This window comes from Phaenicophaeus curvirostris, chromosome 1 (genome assembly GCF_032191515.1).
Source record: "Phaenicophaeus curvirostris isolate KB17595 chromosome 1, BPBGC_Pcur_1.0, whole genome shotgun sequence".
Classification (NCBI taxonomy): Eukaryota; Metazoa; Chordata; class Aves; order Cuculiformes; family Cuculidae; genus Phaenicophaeus; species Phaenicophaeus curvirostris.
This window is the reverse complement of record NC_091392.1, coordinates 184,934,024-184,950,946: the sequence shown is the minus strand read 5'-3', so window position 1 is coordinate 184,950,946 and position 16,923 is coordinate 184,934,024. Positions and strand designations below refer to the sequence as shown.

At 38.1% G+C, this 16,923-nt stretch overlaps 1 protein-coding gene across 5 annotated transcripts in view; it reads right to left on the bottom strand.

The window, feature by feature from the left end:
- STARD13 (StAR related lipid transfer domain containing 13) overlaps positions 1-16,923 on the bottom strand; it is a 302,953-nt gene that overhangs the window by 184,250 nt on the left and 101,780 nt on the right. The window contains exon 1 of one of the 5 annotated variants that reach the window (XM_069882487.1): positions 1,466-1,483. The exons of the other annotated variants lie outside the window; for them this stretch is intronic. Within the exon in view, the coding sequence (XP_069738588.1) occupies positions 1,466-1,468 (3 nt within the window). The 5' untranslated portion in view covers positions 1,469-1,483. Of the gene's footprint in view, positions 1-1,465; positions 1,484-16,923 lie in introns of those variants that run through there. 5 annotated transcript variants of the gene reach the window in all.

Below are 16,923 nucleotides of genomic sequence, written 5' to 3'. Positions count from 1 at the left end.
CAGAAGCCACGACTTAATGGCCACTTGCAATTTCACATTTAGGGTCCTCCAGTATTTTTAGGCTGTCTTTAAAACCCATCTGTCACTTGAAATACCTATCAATGTTTTACTGCTGATGAAAAGAAGAAACATTCAATTAAAACACTGATTTAAATAGCTAAATGTTTACACTAAACCTAATAAACCAGCAAAAAATCAGAGACAGGGATGTAGTTCATGAGAGCATATTTTAACTTATTATATACTTCATGAAAGAATGAGAATATGTCATTCTGGCCAGATGATTTAAGAAGGGAGGAGACATACATAGTTACCTATAAATTAATCTGCCTGTGAGTTTAAGGAATTATCATTATTTCACTGACTTTTATATACTTCAAAATCTTAGTAACCCTCCAGTTTAAATGCATGCCTAAGCAAGCCCAATCAGGCAGAAAACACTACGTGTATGTATTATGACGCATAACCTGGAGTTCCTCTGGTCTTCATGTTGAACATTCTTAAGGCTCTCTATAGAAAACAGTCTGATTTCTTGCTGCATTTTCTCTACTACATATTGCAATATGCACCTTCACTCTGTGCTAAATAGAAGATAATTCAAATTTAATCTTAGGCAAACCTAAGCTCATTCTTGACTAAAATGCATTCTATCAAGGACACTTTGATTTTAATAAGTGATCAGTCAGACAAATGAGAACTCTAGGATGACTTTTATCTGAAACACTTCTGGAGAAAAGAAAGAGAAATCCAAATTAACTTCTACACAAGGACTGTTCCACTTTATGTTCCAGAATGTACCCACCTCTCTTTTGTCCACCAGTCTTAAAGTTTTTGATCCTGTGTTATTATTTTGCAGTACGCTACCTGCCAGGTTTTTGATAGTCAGAATGTTTTTTAATACCTATTGAGAGCTTTTTTCATATGAGCTTAAAGCACCAACTCAAGGCAGCAACATGAGAATGGAGTAACTTACCATTAACGTAGAGTTAAAATGTTTTATTACATTACAAAACACCCCACATTCAGGATGCAATCAGAAATAAGAACAATTTTTTTATGGGAAAACATAATATATGAAAAACTAGCTGAGAAACTATGCCTATGTGTAGGATGAAAAGATGATCCTTGCATCAAAGACTTTACAGCCTTGTTGAGACTTTCATTCTAGATGCTACCTCAAAGATGACATCGGACATGCAACCACAAAGGGAGCACCCCTTGCTCAGTTTGGTGCCTGTTCTCAACAGCATAATCCAAGTTTGGATTGCAAATGGATGGAGAATGAAACACGTAGGCAGGCACACAAGCTCCAGAGAGGATGAGGAGCTCAGAAACCCCCAGAGCTCAGCGTTTCACACCAGCCAGCTGCAGATTTCTATGTCAGGAGAGAGGCTTTATGGATGGCTCTCAAGAACTGCAGTTGTCACCAGTACAGGATGCTTGGATGCTTCCTACAGATGCTTACCATTTCTGAACCAGATGCCAAATAGAGGTGGTCTTTCTCCTGCCATTAGTTCTGCCTCTAACAAAGTCTGTAATTAAAAACTGCAAGTTGCCATTCTGCACACAGGAGGAAATATGTATTTACAAGTGATTTCAATAGGGAGCTATTTTTCCAAGATATTCTATTTCAGCATCCATTCTAGATGATAAAGCAAAAGTTTTCTAAGAAAAAAAAACCTGTATTGAATTCCTGGCAAGTTTTACATTCCCCTATAAAAAAAAATACATATACCCTCCCTTCCTCCCTTCCCTCCAGCAAATACCATTCATGTTTAAGATTAGATTATTTTTCTCCTGATTCCTCTTTAGCTGCCAGAGTGTGACTCACTGTCAGATTGATTTAATTACAATTACAGACCTTGTTCTTCTGGTGTTACAGGTATTATAAAAACTAGGAAACATAAAGCAAAAGGTCAATAAAGAAAGAATCTACAAGTCAGGAGATGTTAAACAGTGCCACTAGTGGTTACTGCTGACTTCACTTGGGCAGTAGTGGCCACGTATAAGATTTTCTACAATAATGCAACAGAAATAAATTATATTTTGCAGGTATCTATCTGAAAGGTTAGGTTTGTTTCTCTGCCACATAACACAGTTTTTGATTCTTGGGCATAAGAGTGAAACAAGTGTATAATAGCTTAATAAAAGGGACATTGCATTGTTACTGTAAGCAGAATAATAAAGATCAGTTATCCATGTAACACAAACATACGTAATTTTAAGAGATTTGTAAATTAGGTAACAGAGAGAATTTAAGATCAACTGTTCTTTTGAAACATTAGTAAAGTGGAAACATTTTTTTCAAAAGATGTTTGCAAATTTAATTTTTAAAGTCTTATTACTCTGGAGATATTCTAGCTAACTTATAGAATAAGGCATACTGAACATAATGTACAGTGTCTAAGCAATGTATATAATTCATGATTACAAAGTATATATTTAAAAGGAAAACTATGTTTAAAAGATTGAAACTCTTTTCCTGAGAAGACCTATCCGCTGTTTGTCTTTAAGTTGCTTCTAGAGAAAAGGTTGAGTATGAAGATCCTGCTTTGTCAGAAAGTTTATTTAGTATTAGTAATCAAGAGCATTAAACTTGTACTTTACTGTAATAACTGTAATAATTTTCGTATTTTCTTGTACTTCTCATTTTCAGAGAGATCCTAATTAGAGAGTAGGTATTTAACTGCACTATCCTAATCACTGCCTTTACCTAACAGGCTATGGTTATGCAGCTAAATATTTTACCCCTGAGAACCTTTTCGATTTGTTCTAGATGCTGACAAGGTTGTAATAAAAGCACAGCTACCTTAATGGTTTTGTAAGGGAAACAATTAGTAAACCAGCAACATTTGGCACTTCAGAATCAATTAGTTCTGCTGGAAAAGTTCTACAAATATAATACTGATGCAGTAACACTTTGGAAGACGTTATTAAAGCCAGAGAAGAAATAAATATTACTGGAATTAACAACATAGGTTAAGTTGTCAGGACTATTTCCTGCTTAAATTTATTTACTACCTTTCATTCTGGGTAGGTGGGTGAGGGGAAGTAAGGCTCATAATTGAAGGTAGTAAGATTTTACTGTTTTTATTTTGGAGAAGAGGTATTAGCTATAGCAAGTAACATTGTTTGTGAATGGTTAATTAAACAGATATAATTTTAAAGTGGGTTAGGAACATAAAGTGAAGGTCACCTAAAAAACTGTGTGCTGTAAATGGACATCTCCTGGTGTCCTGAACTCTTTTATCCACAGGGGCATGTCTGTTACAGAATGTGTGTCGTCAGTGGTGCCTAAGGTAGTTCCACAGAGGAGACTCAGTTCAAAGACAGAAGAGGATAACTGAAAATGAGAAGTCAAGAGAAAGTCAGAATTTCCATTGCAACGTTTTTGTCATAAATAATGAAAAATCAAAATAGTGTAAGGTATGAAAAAAAGAGCAAACCTATGCTGGAAATGTGTGATTAATTTTTATATTTAACTGAAAATAAATTATATGCCCTTTCATCGAGATGCTAGATTTTGGACTGTGGAACAAAACAAACTTTGAATTAGTCTAACAGTACATTGTATGGCTGGGATTCGTTTCATCTAGTAATAGGTGTCTACAATGCAAACATTTACAGTTAAACCAGTCATTCTATATCAGGTATCAATCATCTCGCAAATTAAACTTCTGAATAAAATTCTCTATAAACATGCTTGTTCTGGACTTTGACTGGGATGACCATCGCCCCTTATAGTAAAATGAAAAATCAACACATGTATTTTGTAGAAACAGCACTTTCCACAGAACTGTAGTTGTGCAGCATTTGCCCTGTGTAACTGAACAGTCCTATGAATGACTACGGGGTTATTATCTGGCCTCACTGCATTACCGAGGTCTAAAGAAGGTACCTTTCAAATGTGAAAAATTTGAAATGAACAAAAAACGTAACAGCCTCATATGAGATGTGAATAATCTAAAAGTCTATTTGCAAGTAGATGCTAATAGACAAAGCTGCTGAAGCTAAGTTGCTTTCTTCAGTGTAAATATATCTCAGTGAAAAATATATTTTTGGTATCAAAGCTGCCTCCAAGGAGACAGTACATGTTTGCATAAGTTTTCTAAAACACTTATATTTCCATCAGATTGAAACTTAGGATTTGATTCGTATAGCAGAGCTAGTCCTAAGCATATTTACTGAGCGTTGAACAGAGGAATTCAAGAGACAGAAAAGATGCTGAGAAATACGAGGTGCGATGGAGAGGTAGGATGAGGGGGGATGGCTTTAAATTGGAAGAGGGAAGATTTAGATTAGACATTAGGAAGAAATTCTTCACTATGACAGTGGTGAGGCACCAGCACAGGTTGCCCAGGGAAGCTGCGGCTGCCCCATCCCTGGAGGTGTTCAAGGCCAGGTTGGATGGGACTTTGGGCAGCCTGGTCTGGTGGGACATGTCCAATCCCCCCCACCATGGCAGGGGGGTTGGAAATGGATGATCTTTAAGGTCCCTTCCAACCCAAACTATTCTGTGATTCTGTGAGTTAAATATAGCACTCAAAGATATTTGAAAGTTATCATTGATTATAATTACATTTTAAAGTAATAAACAGCCATGAATGAAGTGCCCTCATTTTCTTTGCCTTCATTTTTAAATTCTTTACTTTCTTTAGTAGAAAACTACAGATAATCGGGGCTGTGCAATGCAATCCATTCATCAAACTAATTACAGTACAAATTTCTACTCAATTTGTTTAACTAAGCATTAGCTCGAAACTTCTTGGGAAACCCTTACCAACATAGTGAAAACCTTCCTTTATATAAATCATTTGAAAGAATATATGAAAGGAAAGAAATCCATTGAAATTTAGCTCTTAGAAAGCTGATGAATAAGCTAATCTGTTACTGAGTGGCTCAGTGTTCAATTGTTTAAAAATGGCATAGGAACAAAACTCCAGGAGAATATCACTGTTTGGAGCTATTTTCTTTTCTTAATTAGTCCTAATGCTATTTTACAAATCTACTATTCTTTTTTTTGTGTCTTCAATCCAAACACATAAATATGCAAAATATAGAAAAGAAGTACCACAAACAACTTCCAAAGTTAAAACTTGCACCTTAAATTGGAATTGCAGTGCTGAGTAAATTACTGAACTTAGGCTTCTTTTAGGATATAAATTGAATATGTTAATTTTATTCATCAAAAACAATGGCACAGTGCACATACATACAAAACCCACCAGAAATAAGGGAAGGTCACGAGGCTAATCACTTTGGCTTATTTCCCTTTTCTGTACTCCCATCTGCCTATTTTCTCTGCTCTTTGTATTTAAAAGGAACAACTTCAACACAGTTAGGCCAAAATTTGACCTAGTTTTTTTGTTCATTTTAATAAATTTCTTTTTTTGGCAACATCTCTGTAATTTCTATAACTTTCACTCTATGCACAGTTTAATGCAAACTAAATAGTGACGTGATCCTGCCACCGATGAGAAAACCTGTAACAGTTCACTACTGAATCATCACCATCAAGAATGGATCTTTGCATTCAGATGGTGTCGTACACAGGATGGATGTCTGCACATTGAGAAACAAGTCACCTTAAGCCTACATGAAATATTAGCAAGGCTGAAGATCAGACTAATAGAAAGAGAAGAACATATTTCAAGAACAGGTACTGGGAAGGATATTCTTTTCACATAATTTTGTGCAAATATATTCACTTTATATCCAAATGCAGTGCCTTGCTCTGAGTCACCCTCTCCCAGGCCAGCACACCCCATGTTACTTATTAATCAAAGACATCAGAAAAGGAGTTTTATCAGTAGTTGAGTACATTCATTTGAGAGGAAAGAAAACAACCTTAAACACAGAAATCAAACCAAGTGCTACAAAAAGCACTCTGTTCTAGTATCAGCGATGCCAACTTTTGAAAAGGAATATTTAAAATTGCTCCAGAATGGAAATGGAGCCAAAAGTAAGTGTAGAAACAGACAAATCTGCCATCTCCTTGTAACAGATCTCAAAACAAAACAACAAACAAATCTGCAAGTAAATTCCTGCAACTGCTCTCAGATCAGTCCAGCAGTGACCAGAACTCACAAACCACAACAGCTAACAACTCATAAGGGATCCCCATGCTGGGATGATCAATAAGGAGCCCAAGCTAATTACTGAAATTGCAAGAGATCCTCAATTATTGCTTTCCCTACCCCAAACTTGCCTCCCTATCCTGTTTTAATTTTCAAGATGGGTGAAGAGTGAAAAAAGTCTAATAGAGCTTTAACAAGGACTGGATATAGAACAAAATGGACATCATGTAGACAGACTCAGCTGGAAATGGAGAATAAAAAATATATATATAAACAAAATGTTCTTTAAAAGCCTGGCTTTTAGATAATGGGCCTCTCTAGAAAACACATCCCAGCTCTGATGAAATTGTCTTTCCAGCCACTTCCCAGGCTTGGCAGAGATGACGCAAAGGGAAAAGTTTGTAGGCAGTTGCCAACCTGTATTTTTTGGGATCATGCCAGGCTACCATAATCACATTCATACTGCCTTGCTTTAGCTTTCTAAGGTCCCTAAAAAGAAGTAGGATTACAAACCAAGGTGGCCCAATGAAGACTGAATGATCAGGAAGCCTGGAAACAGACTGGCTCCTGAGCAGAAGAGCTGGTATTTCCTGTTATTACTCATGGATACAAAGCAAACTCAGGATGTCTTCTTCAGTTTTCCACTGGTCTCCAGCTACTCTGAGACAGTTTAGCTCACCTGCTTCCACTTTCAGAACTCTCACAAGATAAGCAGATGGTGGCAAACTAAGTAGTTGGTGCTGCTCACAACTCTCAAACACATGCAATACTGCTATTTCTATCATTATTGGGATGAAGGAAGAGTCCAGTAGGCATTTCTAAGGGCATTTCTGTCCAGATACATTCACATTTCCTCCAAGCAGTCAACAATCAGGGAATGACTGGACAGGACCTCTATCATTCTTCCTCACTGATGACTGAAACAGAGACTTCGACTTCCCCCTTTATAATTCTGAAATTATACCAGATTCATCCCATTCAAGGAGTATGATACCAGATGAGGCAGAACAAAACAGCCTGGCTTGTCCAGAGGGGAGAGGGAAGAAATATTCTGCAAACAAATGGATTCTTCATCTCTCCATGCACTTTCAGAAAGGCTAAGCTGGAGACTCTAAATGTGGTAAAGAAATGTGGGCAAAGAGCTTGTGGCAATGGTAGCTCTATTAGATTCTCAGACAGTCTTGCCCTGAAGACAAGAGTGTGCATCCCATATCAGAGAAAATCCCATAGAACAGTCCTATACCTGTAGTCTTTTTTTGTAAAAAAAAGGAAAGTGTTGAACTATTGTGTTTTAACGTGTCATGAATCCAGGACAGCTGACAACGTAAATGTGGAAGAGAAGGATTTTATTCTTGGAGAGGTAATCTGTTCCATCTTGTTCAGAGTTACAGAGTTTAATAGGGTATGAATCCTGTCCCAGACAGCATGGTTTGGGAACTTGCTATTTTCTACTGGAGAAATGCTAATGAGCACAGCCTTTTACCCAAAACATCTAGATGTCTGGAGTTCTTGCCAATTTGCTTGTTTGTTTATTAAGACATAAGATTGCTCCTCATGCTGAGAAGTTGCAGCAGCAATTGGAGAGGCTGCTGTAGAGGGGAACAAAGAGAAAATGTGAGTCACATTTGGCAGCATCTGTCATTACACAGAGCAGAAGCTGCACTTAACCCAGAGCTTGCTAAAGCAAAGGAACTAACAAAAATAGTCTTATCCATCAGCATCGCTCTATGGATCAGAGCTGGCAGATGCATCATATCATTTTGACCTGGGGTGTTCCAAAAGACCTCAGGAGGGCTTTCACAGAACAATTCCTGTAATTCTAGAAAGGCTCCAGGCTATTTGAACTGAAGAGCAGATGTAGGGATAAATAATATTCCTCTCAGGCATAAAATGGATTGCCTTTTCTGGAAATGCCACTAGGTATCACAGGAGAGAAAGAGTGCAATCAAGGCTATCTTTTCCCTTCCTCATGAGACTGCATCATGGGAGCGGAGTGCAGGTCTGCAATCTGAAGGATCTTTATCTTCGATCAAGGATTCGGTCACAACCTGGGTCAAAATTCAGCCTGTATCTAGAGCCACAGTCTGAGATCAGGGGCAGGAAAAGAAAGGATCTATTTAAGAGCAAATTGTAGTGCTCCCTCTGGTGCCCCTTTCCTTTTCCAGGTACAAAGCCCGAACATTTGGAAAGCTTGTTTATCTCACTCAAAAAAATAAAGGTGCTTTTAAAGAAACAGGGATCAAAGCCATAGAAACATCGCAAAATTTAACTGCACAAAACTCAGCATAGAAAGACACAATAGTGACCAAAATACTGCCTTGTTATAACAAAACCAAAAGAAAACAAATCTGAGATCATCAAAGCACTGTCACCAGAAAAAGGTAACATAGATGAGGAAGACTGGACCTGAAGACAGGTGAGATAGGAAGCAGAGTGCAAGAAGCTTTTTGATTCTGATAGTGCTATATATAAATGAGTTATAGCACTCCATCCTAATTTGGTGCTGAAACTAGGTTTCCTAACCGGAAGAGATGGGATCTGCAGCAGATAGGAGCTGTGGAAAGGCATGCTCTAGGAAGAATGGGGCATGGAATACAGAGACGTGTATTAATTTGGAAGAGACTCACTAATACATAAAGTTAATTTTCTCTATTTGGGAGCCTCTGGATAAAAATACGTGTACAGGTGTTGTGCATCAAGTACCAATAAGATATGTTACATCAATCCCACCATGAATGTTTACAGGGAAGGGACATCTACCGCCTCACTGGGCAACCCTGTTCCAGTGCTTCACCACCCACATTGTAAAAAATTTCTTCTTCATATCTAGTCTGAATCTTCCTTGTCCTATCACTACAGGCCCTGGACTTGTCACTAATGTCACAAGACACTAGTCACAGGCTTGTGCCTGAATTAAAGCAGGCTGTGAAGCTTGCTGACATAGTAACAACAAGGTGTACTGCAGAAGGAATGCTTGTGATGCTTGGGTCCAGCTTCAGGTCACATGCACCCTGCAGTTGGTGCTCCTGTGTAGCCACAAGACGGCACAGGCTAGCGGGAACCCTGGACAACTTCGATTGATCTCGTTCTGCTTGGACCGAAGTCACATGCAGGAAAACGTTGGAGCCATGGGTGCCCCATGGCTCTGGCAGACTGGAGGATGTGTCGCTGTTGCCACTAGTCACCGATGATGGTCACAGAGAAAGCAAGTTTGGGACTTTCAACTCAACACATCCAAGCTCTGCTTATATTTAGTTCATGCTACCTACCTCCAAAAAATTTACATTTAATTTAACTACATAAAGCACATCTAGTTTTCTGGATGTTTATCTACCTGATCTATTATCCAGACACATATTTATGTCATCAATGGCATGTTTAGCAACCGTACTTTCTTTACATCTATATGCATATGTACATGCGTATGTATAAATGAGAAACACTTATATCTTCTGGCCGCCCTTCCAATTATGTAACTGTTAAGCTATGTATTCAGCTATTACCCCACTAAAACTTTTCTTCTGATCCTAGCTTAGTAACAGTTCACTGCATCTTGTTTTCATTATGTTGTAAAATGATGGTGGTGGAGGAGGAGGGCTGTGAAAAAGAAGCATTTATACAATGAAGCACCCCTCAAAATTGCAAAAATGTTTTATTGAGCGCTTATGGTAGAAGCCATATTCTTCTGATAAGATTACAAAGGAAGCTTTGTCTCTCTCCCAATGGAATGCAATTGCATTTTTAGGCACATAGAAAAATATCAGAAATAGATGCTGGATTTTATAGTAATACCCCAAACCAATTAAACATTGTACTATATCATAAATATAGTTCTGCTTTTATGACTGTCATCTTTTGTTGACTGAATGCTAAAAATCTCTTCTCAACCGTTTCACTTCTAAGACAAATTCTCAGTATCCCCAGTGGCATGTATTAATTTATAGATGAGCAAGATCTTCATAGGATTACCAGCTGCTCCTCACATTTACATCTTTTGCCAAGATAATCTTTCACAGAGTTTTCTTGAACCACTAAATTACATGGAAAAACATCTGTAATGACTGGGCCTTGGCTCACCTTGCTCTCCTGTGGAAATACTATTAAAGTATAATTCTATGGGTTGGAAGAAATACACAAGGATATAAGAACTGTCTCTGAAATATTTGGCTCCTTGCACAATGAACTGCAGGCTCTACACAGGGCCATTTCTCCCTAATACACTTACCAGTATTGTTGTTAGCATTATCACATCAACTATAGAGAAATCTATTGTGTGAAGTGCTTCTCAAATGAAAAATAAAAGATGCCTTATATTCCAGAAAGCTTTCTTTATAAGCATAAAAGAGACATGAGACAACAGCACATAAACGGGATGCAGGATTTGTGTGTTACCAAGTGCAGTGCACAAGTGGTCCAGCTCCCACCAAAGATTTCAGAAATAGAGTTTTAAGAAGGTTTTAAAAGGAAGATTGTCACTGAACCCTGGCTTTTTACAAAGAATTTTCTTAAAGGATGAGGTGCCAAGCAAGAGAAACCACAAAGGAACTTCCTTCAATCTAGGAATTTGGGATTTGGGAACGGAGGGATGGAAGGTGTTGGAGTGTGATAAGAATAGAACATAATAAGAATGGAATAGGCTGTTAAGGAATCTGAAAGTGAAGATAAAGGCCTTTGTATTTGACACTGCAAAAAGAATATGGCTGAAGTAGTGGATGAGGAAAATGATCTCTGCAAGTAACATCTGGTAGATCTGAGTGGCAAGACTGCACTCCTTTCTCACTCTGAGAAGAACTCGGCTCAGTGGCTCTGCTGTATCCGGAGCGATTACTTTTGTTGAGTTGTCAGTCTCCAGCAACGGATAGAGCTCCAGGAACGGTTCTGTTGAACTGCATTCACCTGAAGCATTCAGCACTGGGCAATGCATGTCAAAAAAATCAGGGACAAGAGGAGAGAAACAAAAAAGTTATCATGGATCCAGAAAATGTGAAATGCAAGAGAAAAAAAAAAGATGGAAATAGGACCATTAACTTAGAAAAAAAAAGTGGGATGAAACATGAGGGCAGGTTTCAAACATATGACATAAAGAGAAAGAAAATAATCTATTTTCCATGTCTCAGGAGGACAAAAGGAAATTATTTTAATGTGCAAGAAAACTTCACACTACACTCTAAAGGAAGCTTTCTAATGCTACAGTGTAGTGAAGCACTGGTTGCACAGTGAGATTGTAGGGTGTCCATCATCAGAGGTCCTCAAGAACAGAGTACACTAGCACCTCACAGAAGTGACATAGATCCACACTGTGGGCAAGGAAATGAAGCATATAGTTTACAGGAATCTCTTAAAGCCTTTTCTTTCTCTTATTCTAATAACCTTCAGATAACCAATTTTAAATAAACCTGTAATACAAGGTATTCTTCATGACTTGTTAACACAATGAGACATTTATGCTTGCCTTGAATCTTACATCTGTAATCTTTCTTAAAATACTGTTTCACTAGTCCAAATACTGGGCTATATTTTTTCAAGTGTATTTTGCTAACTGGAATAGGAGTCAGTTTGATATCTGAGACCTGAAATGGACTATTGCTCTTTAGGTCTTATTTTACAACCACTTCACACACTGACAACGGGAGATGTGACACTGAAGTTTTCCTTGCAGTAAGGTACAGACCCTGCAACTGTGACAGAAAGGGATGTACAAGGAAAAACGTTGCTACCTGGGATCTGCTTTGTCCCAGGGAATAAAATGAAAAAAAGTACCAGGTTAATTCTCCAGAGATATGAAACTTTCTCTTAATAACTGTTGAAGGTACAGAACTATCACCTTTCCTATAAATTAAGCCAAAACATATATACAATCATATTTTAACTTTTAAATAAATTTTTGAATGTCTACAGACTACCTCATTCTCAGTATGTTATGTTCTTATATAAGTGTGGCTGTGCTAAACACAGAAATTACATATTTCTCACAATCTTCAAAGGCAGCTTTACATTCAAATTCCGTGGGCACTGTAATATTTCAAGCCTTATACTGAAGTTTCCTGGACAGTTGGAATTGATTAACCTTTACGATACCTTGAGATTTTAGAGAGGTTGAAGGACTGCAAAAAGCAAATACCAAAGAATTCAAATTTGGAAAACACTATTTCCATTCATGCCACCAAACTACTACAGACACTTGAAAAGCAGTGATTAAAAATAGCTAGACTAGATGCATGTGTGTCAAACTGCAAGTGTTCCCAGAGGATAATCGCACAGATGTCCAAGCTCACACAACGGAAATTGCAAGGCAGGGTGCCTGCCACTAAAGAGACATTTTTCCTTCACACAGAAAATGGGAGACAGTCTTCAGAAAAATGCTGATGCCTTGTTCACACAGATTAAATGTTGACATCCCTAAGGGTCCTTATTCTAGCAAGAGCTGTGAGATAAATAAAGCCAGAGTATCTGAAAAGAAACAATTCTTCCAAAGAACCAAAACAGCATTATTATAAATTTAAATACAAACAAATCGCAACTGAGGTCAGGATGCTGCTTTTAGTTCCCATGCCAAATCTTCCAAAATCAACATTGTGGTTTGGCTGTATGTTATCAATAACTGCTTGCCATGCATTCATATGACATGACTCAGTGACACTCAGCTTCCTTCCTGCACTTCCTTTGGCTCCCAAACATAGCTCTGTATTCAAACTTAATTAGTAATGATGTCACACGCTGGCCTTACAAAGCAGCACCGAGTCAACCCCTGCACTAACGCAGGCAGAAATGGACAAGTAGGTATGGCCACTCAAGCTGGTAACGTGGTTGGCTTCTGAGAGTCTGCCAGGAAAACACAGAAGAGGATTAAGTTATTGAAACCTGAACTACAAAATAAATATTAATGCTGGCTAAGTTTTCTAAAAGAGTCTGAATCTCTCTACCCTGTTTCCAAATGCATGAATGCAGCTGAAGAGTCTGTGTTAGCAATGTGGTTCAGACACCCCAACATTTATACTAGTTATTTCCACAGTAGAAGTCTTTAGCTCTCCAGCTTTCTCATTTTAATCAAGAGCACATGACACATTTTTGTGTGTATGTGTGTCTGGTTTTAAGAGCCTCAGATTATGTCTCAAATAGAAAGTTTAAATAATTTCTTTGAAAAAACAGTAGACATCCAGGAAAGCTTGTTGGGACACCAGACAATATAGGGTGCACATTAGTAACAAGCTGTCTTTGCCAGTCTACAAGTCTTATTATTTTGGCAGGCAGGCAATACTAAATTGTAGCTGCTTTAAAAAAAAGAAACAAAACCAGCAAGTTATTGCTCAAGATGTCAGAGCAAACAATTGCTTTAAGAGGAAAGGTAGACTATGCTTTCTGAATATGAACTTCCAAGATACTTTGCTGAATGGATGTTGTTTGGAACAACTATTTATTATAGACATGTTTACCAGAGAAGTATAGCAAACATTCAATATAATACAAAAACAAACAAAAAAGCTGCATCGTATATTTTGTTTCCCGAGATAGCTTTGAACTGACTTACTACTGCTAAATGTTTTATACCAAAAGCTTTTTAGGATCATAGTTCCTCACAAACACTAAGTAAAAATAGACATCTGCCCTTGAGTCTTAAGCCAACATAAAATATTTACAAGGATGGCATGACAACCAGTATGCTTCAGTCTCTGTAAGAAGTTGGAATTCCCCTGATAAGTGGAGCTTCTGTGAAGTGTTATCACACTATTTATATCAAGTGTTATAAATGAAATTCTTATGCTGAGGTACACGAATCCAAAGAAAGTGCAGACTACTTAAAGAATATTTTTACTCTCTGTTTCCACCAAATTAACGTTTTTTTTTCACTTGTCAGCAAGTTCTTTTTAATTGTTCTGCGATTATTTCTTATTTCTCCAAAACAGCACATTAACTGCACATAAATAAACTATTTTCCATTGTGAATAAACTGACTCTATATCTATAAAATAACTCACAATGGAGTTAAAATATTAAAGACTCTTGTTCAGAGTTTTCTGATGGATGAGGTGGATCTCAGTGGTGACCCCTAAGCATGTCACAGATGCAACATGGAGAAGGAACTAAGAAGCTCTGCAGGATACATACAGATCTATACAAAGACAATTTGCATGTCTGTGTTATGTATTCCTACAGCAGAATCACATGAAAGCATGATGCAGGGATATCAGATAAGGTCAGGTTTGTAACTTGGTCCTGGATATGTCAGCAAAGCTGGCAACGAGGAAGTAAGAATCCAAGGTGGATATGACAGATCAAGAAAGATGATAAAGAAGAGATACAGCAGATCTCACAGAGAGTCTTGTGAGACACAACCCACTATCAATATTCTCTAGTGGGCAGTGAGTTATCTAAAAGTCAGGAACAAATGGCCTAGGTATTTCTAGTGCTGCTGAACTTTCTCCCAGTCACTGTGCTCTGAGGTTCTAGTCTCCTTGCATTGTGTTCACAACATCATTCTCAAATATTCAAGTAGCCACAATTTTGCCTCCTTCCCATTATGAACAAAGCAATATTAAGTTGAAAGCATGTGTCTTTAATTATTGGTCCCAACAGTGAGACTATAATGTAGCAGCGATTTGCAAAACAGTTGCAGAGAGCCTTCAGAGAACCAGTTAATGATAAGATGTCATATAATGTCAAGATACTCAATCAGAAGCCATGAATCAAATATAAAAACAAGCCACAACTCTAATCAACACCTTCTTGGAAGGAAAATAAAAAATAAATAAATAAGGAAGACAGTCTTGAACAATAAAAAGCCATTATGCCTGGAACTCTCTGGTCCATCTTTTGGCTTGTAAGAGACAAAGTTCATCAAAAGTTCCTTGCATAAGGTGGACTAAACAGAGAAAATAGATACCTTCACCACAGGCATCAGCAGAGGTGCTGCATTCTTCAAAATCCTTGCAATTTTTTGCCTAAGCCTTCTGGAGCTCATCATTCTTCTGCAGAGACTGAACTCCCTCCAGTAAGCCAATATGCCTTATGCTTTCTCTATTTGCCCCCTAATTGCCTAGTCACTCTGTGCCCATAATTGAGATTTTGGGCTACTATATACCTTGCTGAAGGGTGGGTTTTGATTTCACAATGTGAGATTCAGGGTATTATTTTTCAGTATAAAAAGCAACATAACAGCACATTGGCAAAATGTCAGGTAAAACAACAGGAATAAAATGCAGCCTGGGCTCATTCCCACACTGTGCAACATTATCACCAGGAGAAGTCTAGGGAGAGGAAATGTGGAGAAAGGAAACTCAGAACCAGAAGTCATTATGGTCATAACTCATATGCAAGACAAAGCAAAGTGTTTACTTTAAAAATTATTTAAAGCGAGATACAGCTGAACACATCATTTCCCCATGGATAGATGTCAGTCCCTGGAAAACACTTAAAACATTCATGGGATGCCTTGGGATAAAGTTTTTTGTAGACAAAATGCTACCAATATTTATTAGCATGAGAAGGAGAATCTAATTAATTTTCAAAAGCACGTGATTTCTGAAAGTTCAAGTTAGTCACGAAAAATGGTACCATGTGCCAAATGCTAAGATGGACACTGCTTGGAGATCTGGCCCTTTCTCTTAGGATTCAATTACAATTTAACAGGAGCAGAATTAGTCAGGAAATATATTATTCTGAGTATTTTTCTGTGGGGAAAACAAAACAAAACCAGAAGACAGCAAACAAACAAACCCATAAAACGCAAGCCAACTTTTCTTTTTTTTGCTCTTTACTCTTCTCTATTCATTGTGCATGAACCACACAATTCTGACAGGTTTAAGTGATTCAGAATCTGTCTTTCCCACTCTCAGTTGCAACTTGGTCTTTTTCTGTACATCTCCCCTGGCAGGAAGGGCCATGAGGGGTCTCCTTCCCTCTCAAAGCCCAGTGGGAGTTTCAGTGAAGGCAAATCTGTCAGGTACATGGCAAACACCATGTAACAGGGCTATTTCATCATTCTGAGCAATCCACATCCCTTACTTATACCAGAGGTATCTATGGTTCCTCCCCACTTATTTTCACCATATTGTCACCTCTAAAAACCTCAAAAATTCCTGCATAGATTCCAGCTTTACTGGCTGTCACTCTAAAATTCAACCTTCTTTGCACCTGAGGAGTCCTCTAAGTCACTTTTCCCAGCCCATCTTCCACACATACATCCTGAGTGGATCTCAACATCCTGATAATGATACAGTAAGTGTAATTGCATAGTTTCAGCCACCTTAAAGGGAAAGCCAAACTTTCACATGCCTAAGGGAAGTGGTTCAACAATTTTATATGCAGATGGAAGCCTATTAAGAGCAAACAGCTAGTCATTCACAGAATAAATATTCCCATAATAAGTGTGTAACAAGGAGGGAAGGTATAGCATGCAAAGCAGATGGCTGATCTGTGCAACTAAATATGTGTGTCCCAGCAGCCTCATTTAGGCTTGCCACTGCCCCTTTTTCAGACTTTAGGTTCTCTAGAGAATGACAATAGCAAGAAAAAAAAAAGCAAAAAAACAGGGAAAAAAGGAGAAAGAATGAGCAATTCTTGCAGATTAACAGCTGACACAACTGAATGAGAACTGCCTGACAATACACACTGGAAAACAGGATGTCCCAGGATCTGCTGTGTCAAAATGCCCACCACAAATGCATATCTTCCAGTCAAACCAGGGGAATTGTTATCCTTAAGAACCTCAGCAGTGTGATCCAGCTGAGTGAGGTATCTTCTTAGTTGCTGGGGCCCTTGCTTTGCAAATGCTGCCTTTGCAGACAGAGCAGGGTGTAAACTGGGAGGCTACTGGATGTCAACCATGTTATTGGGATGCTGAGTCACT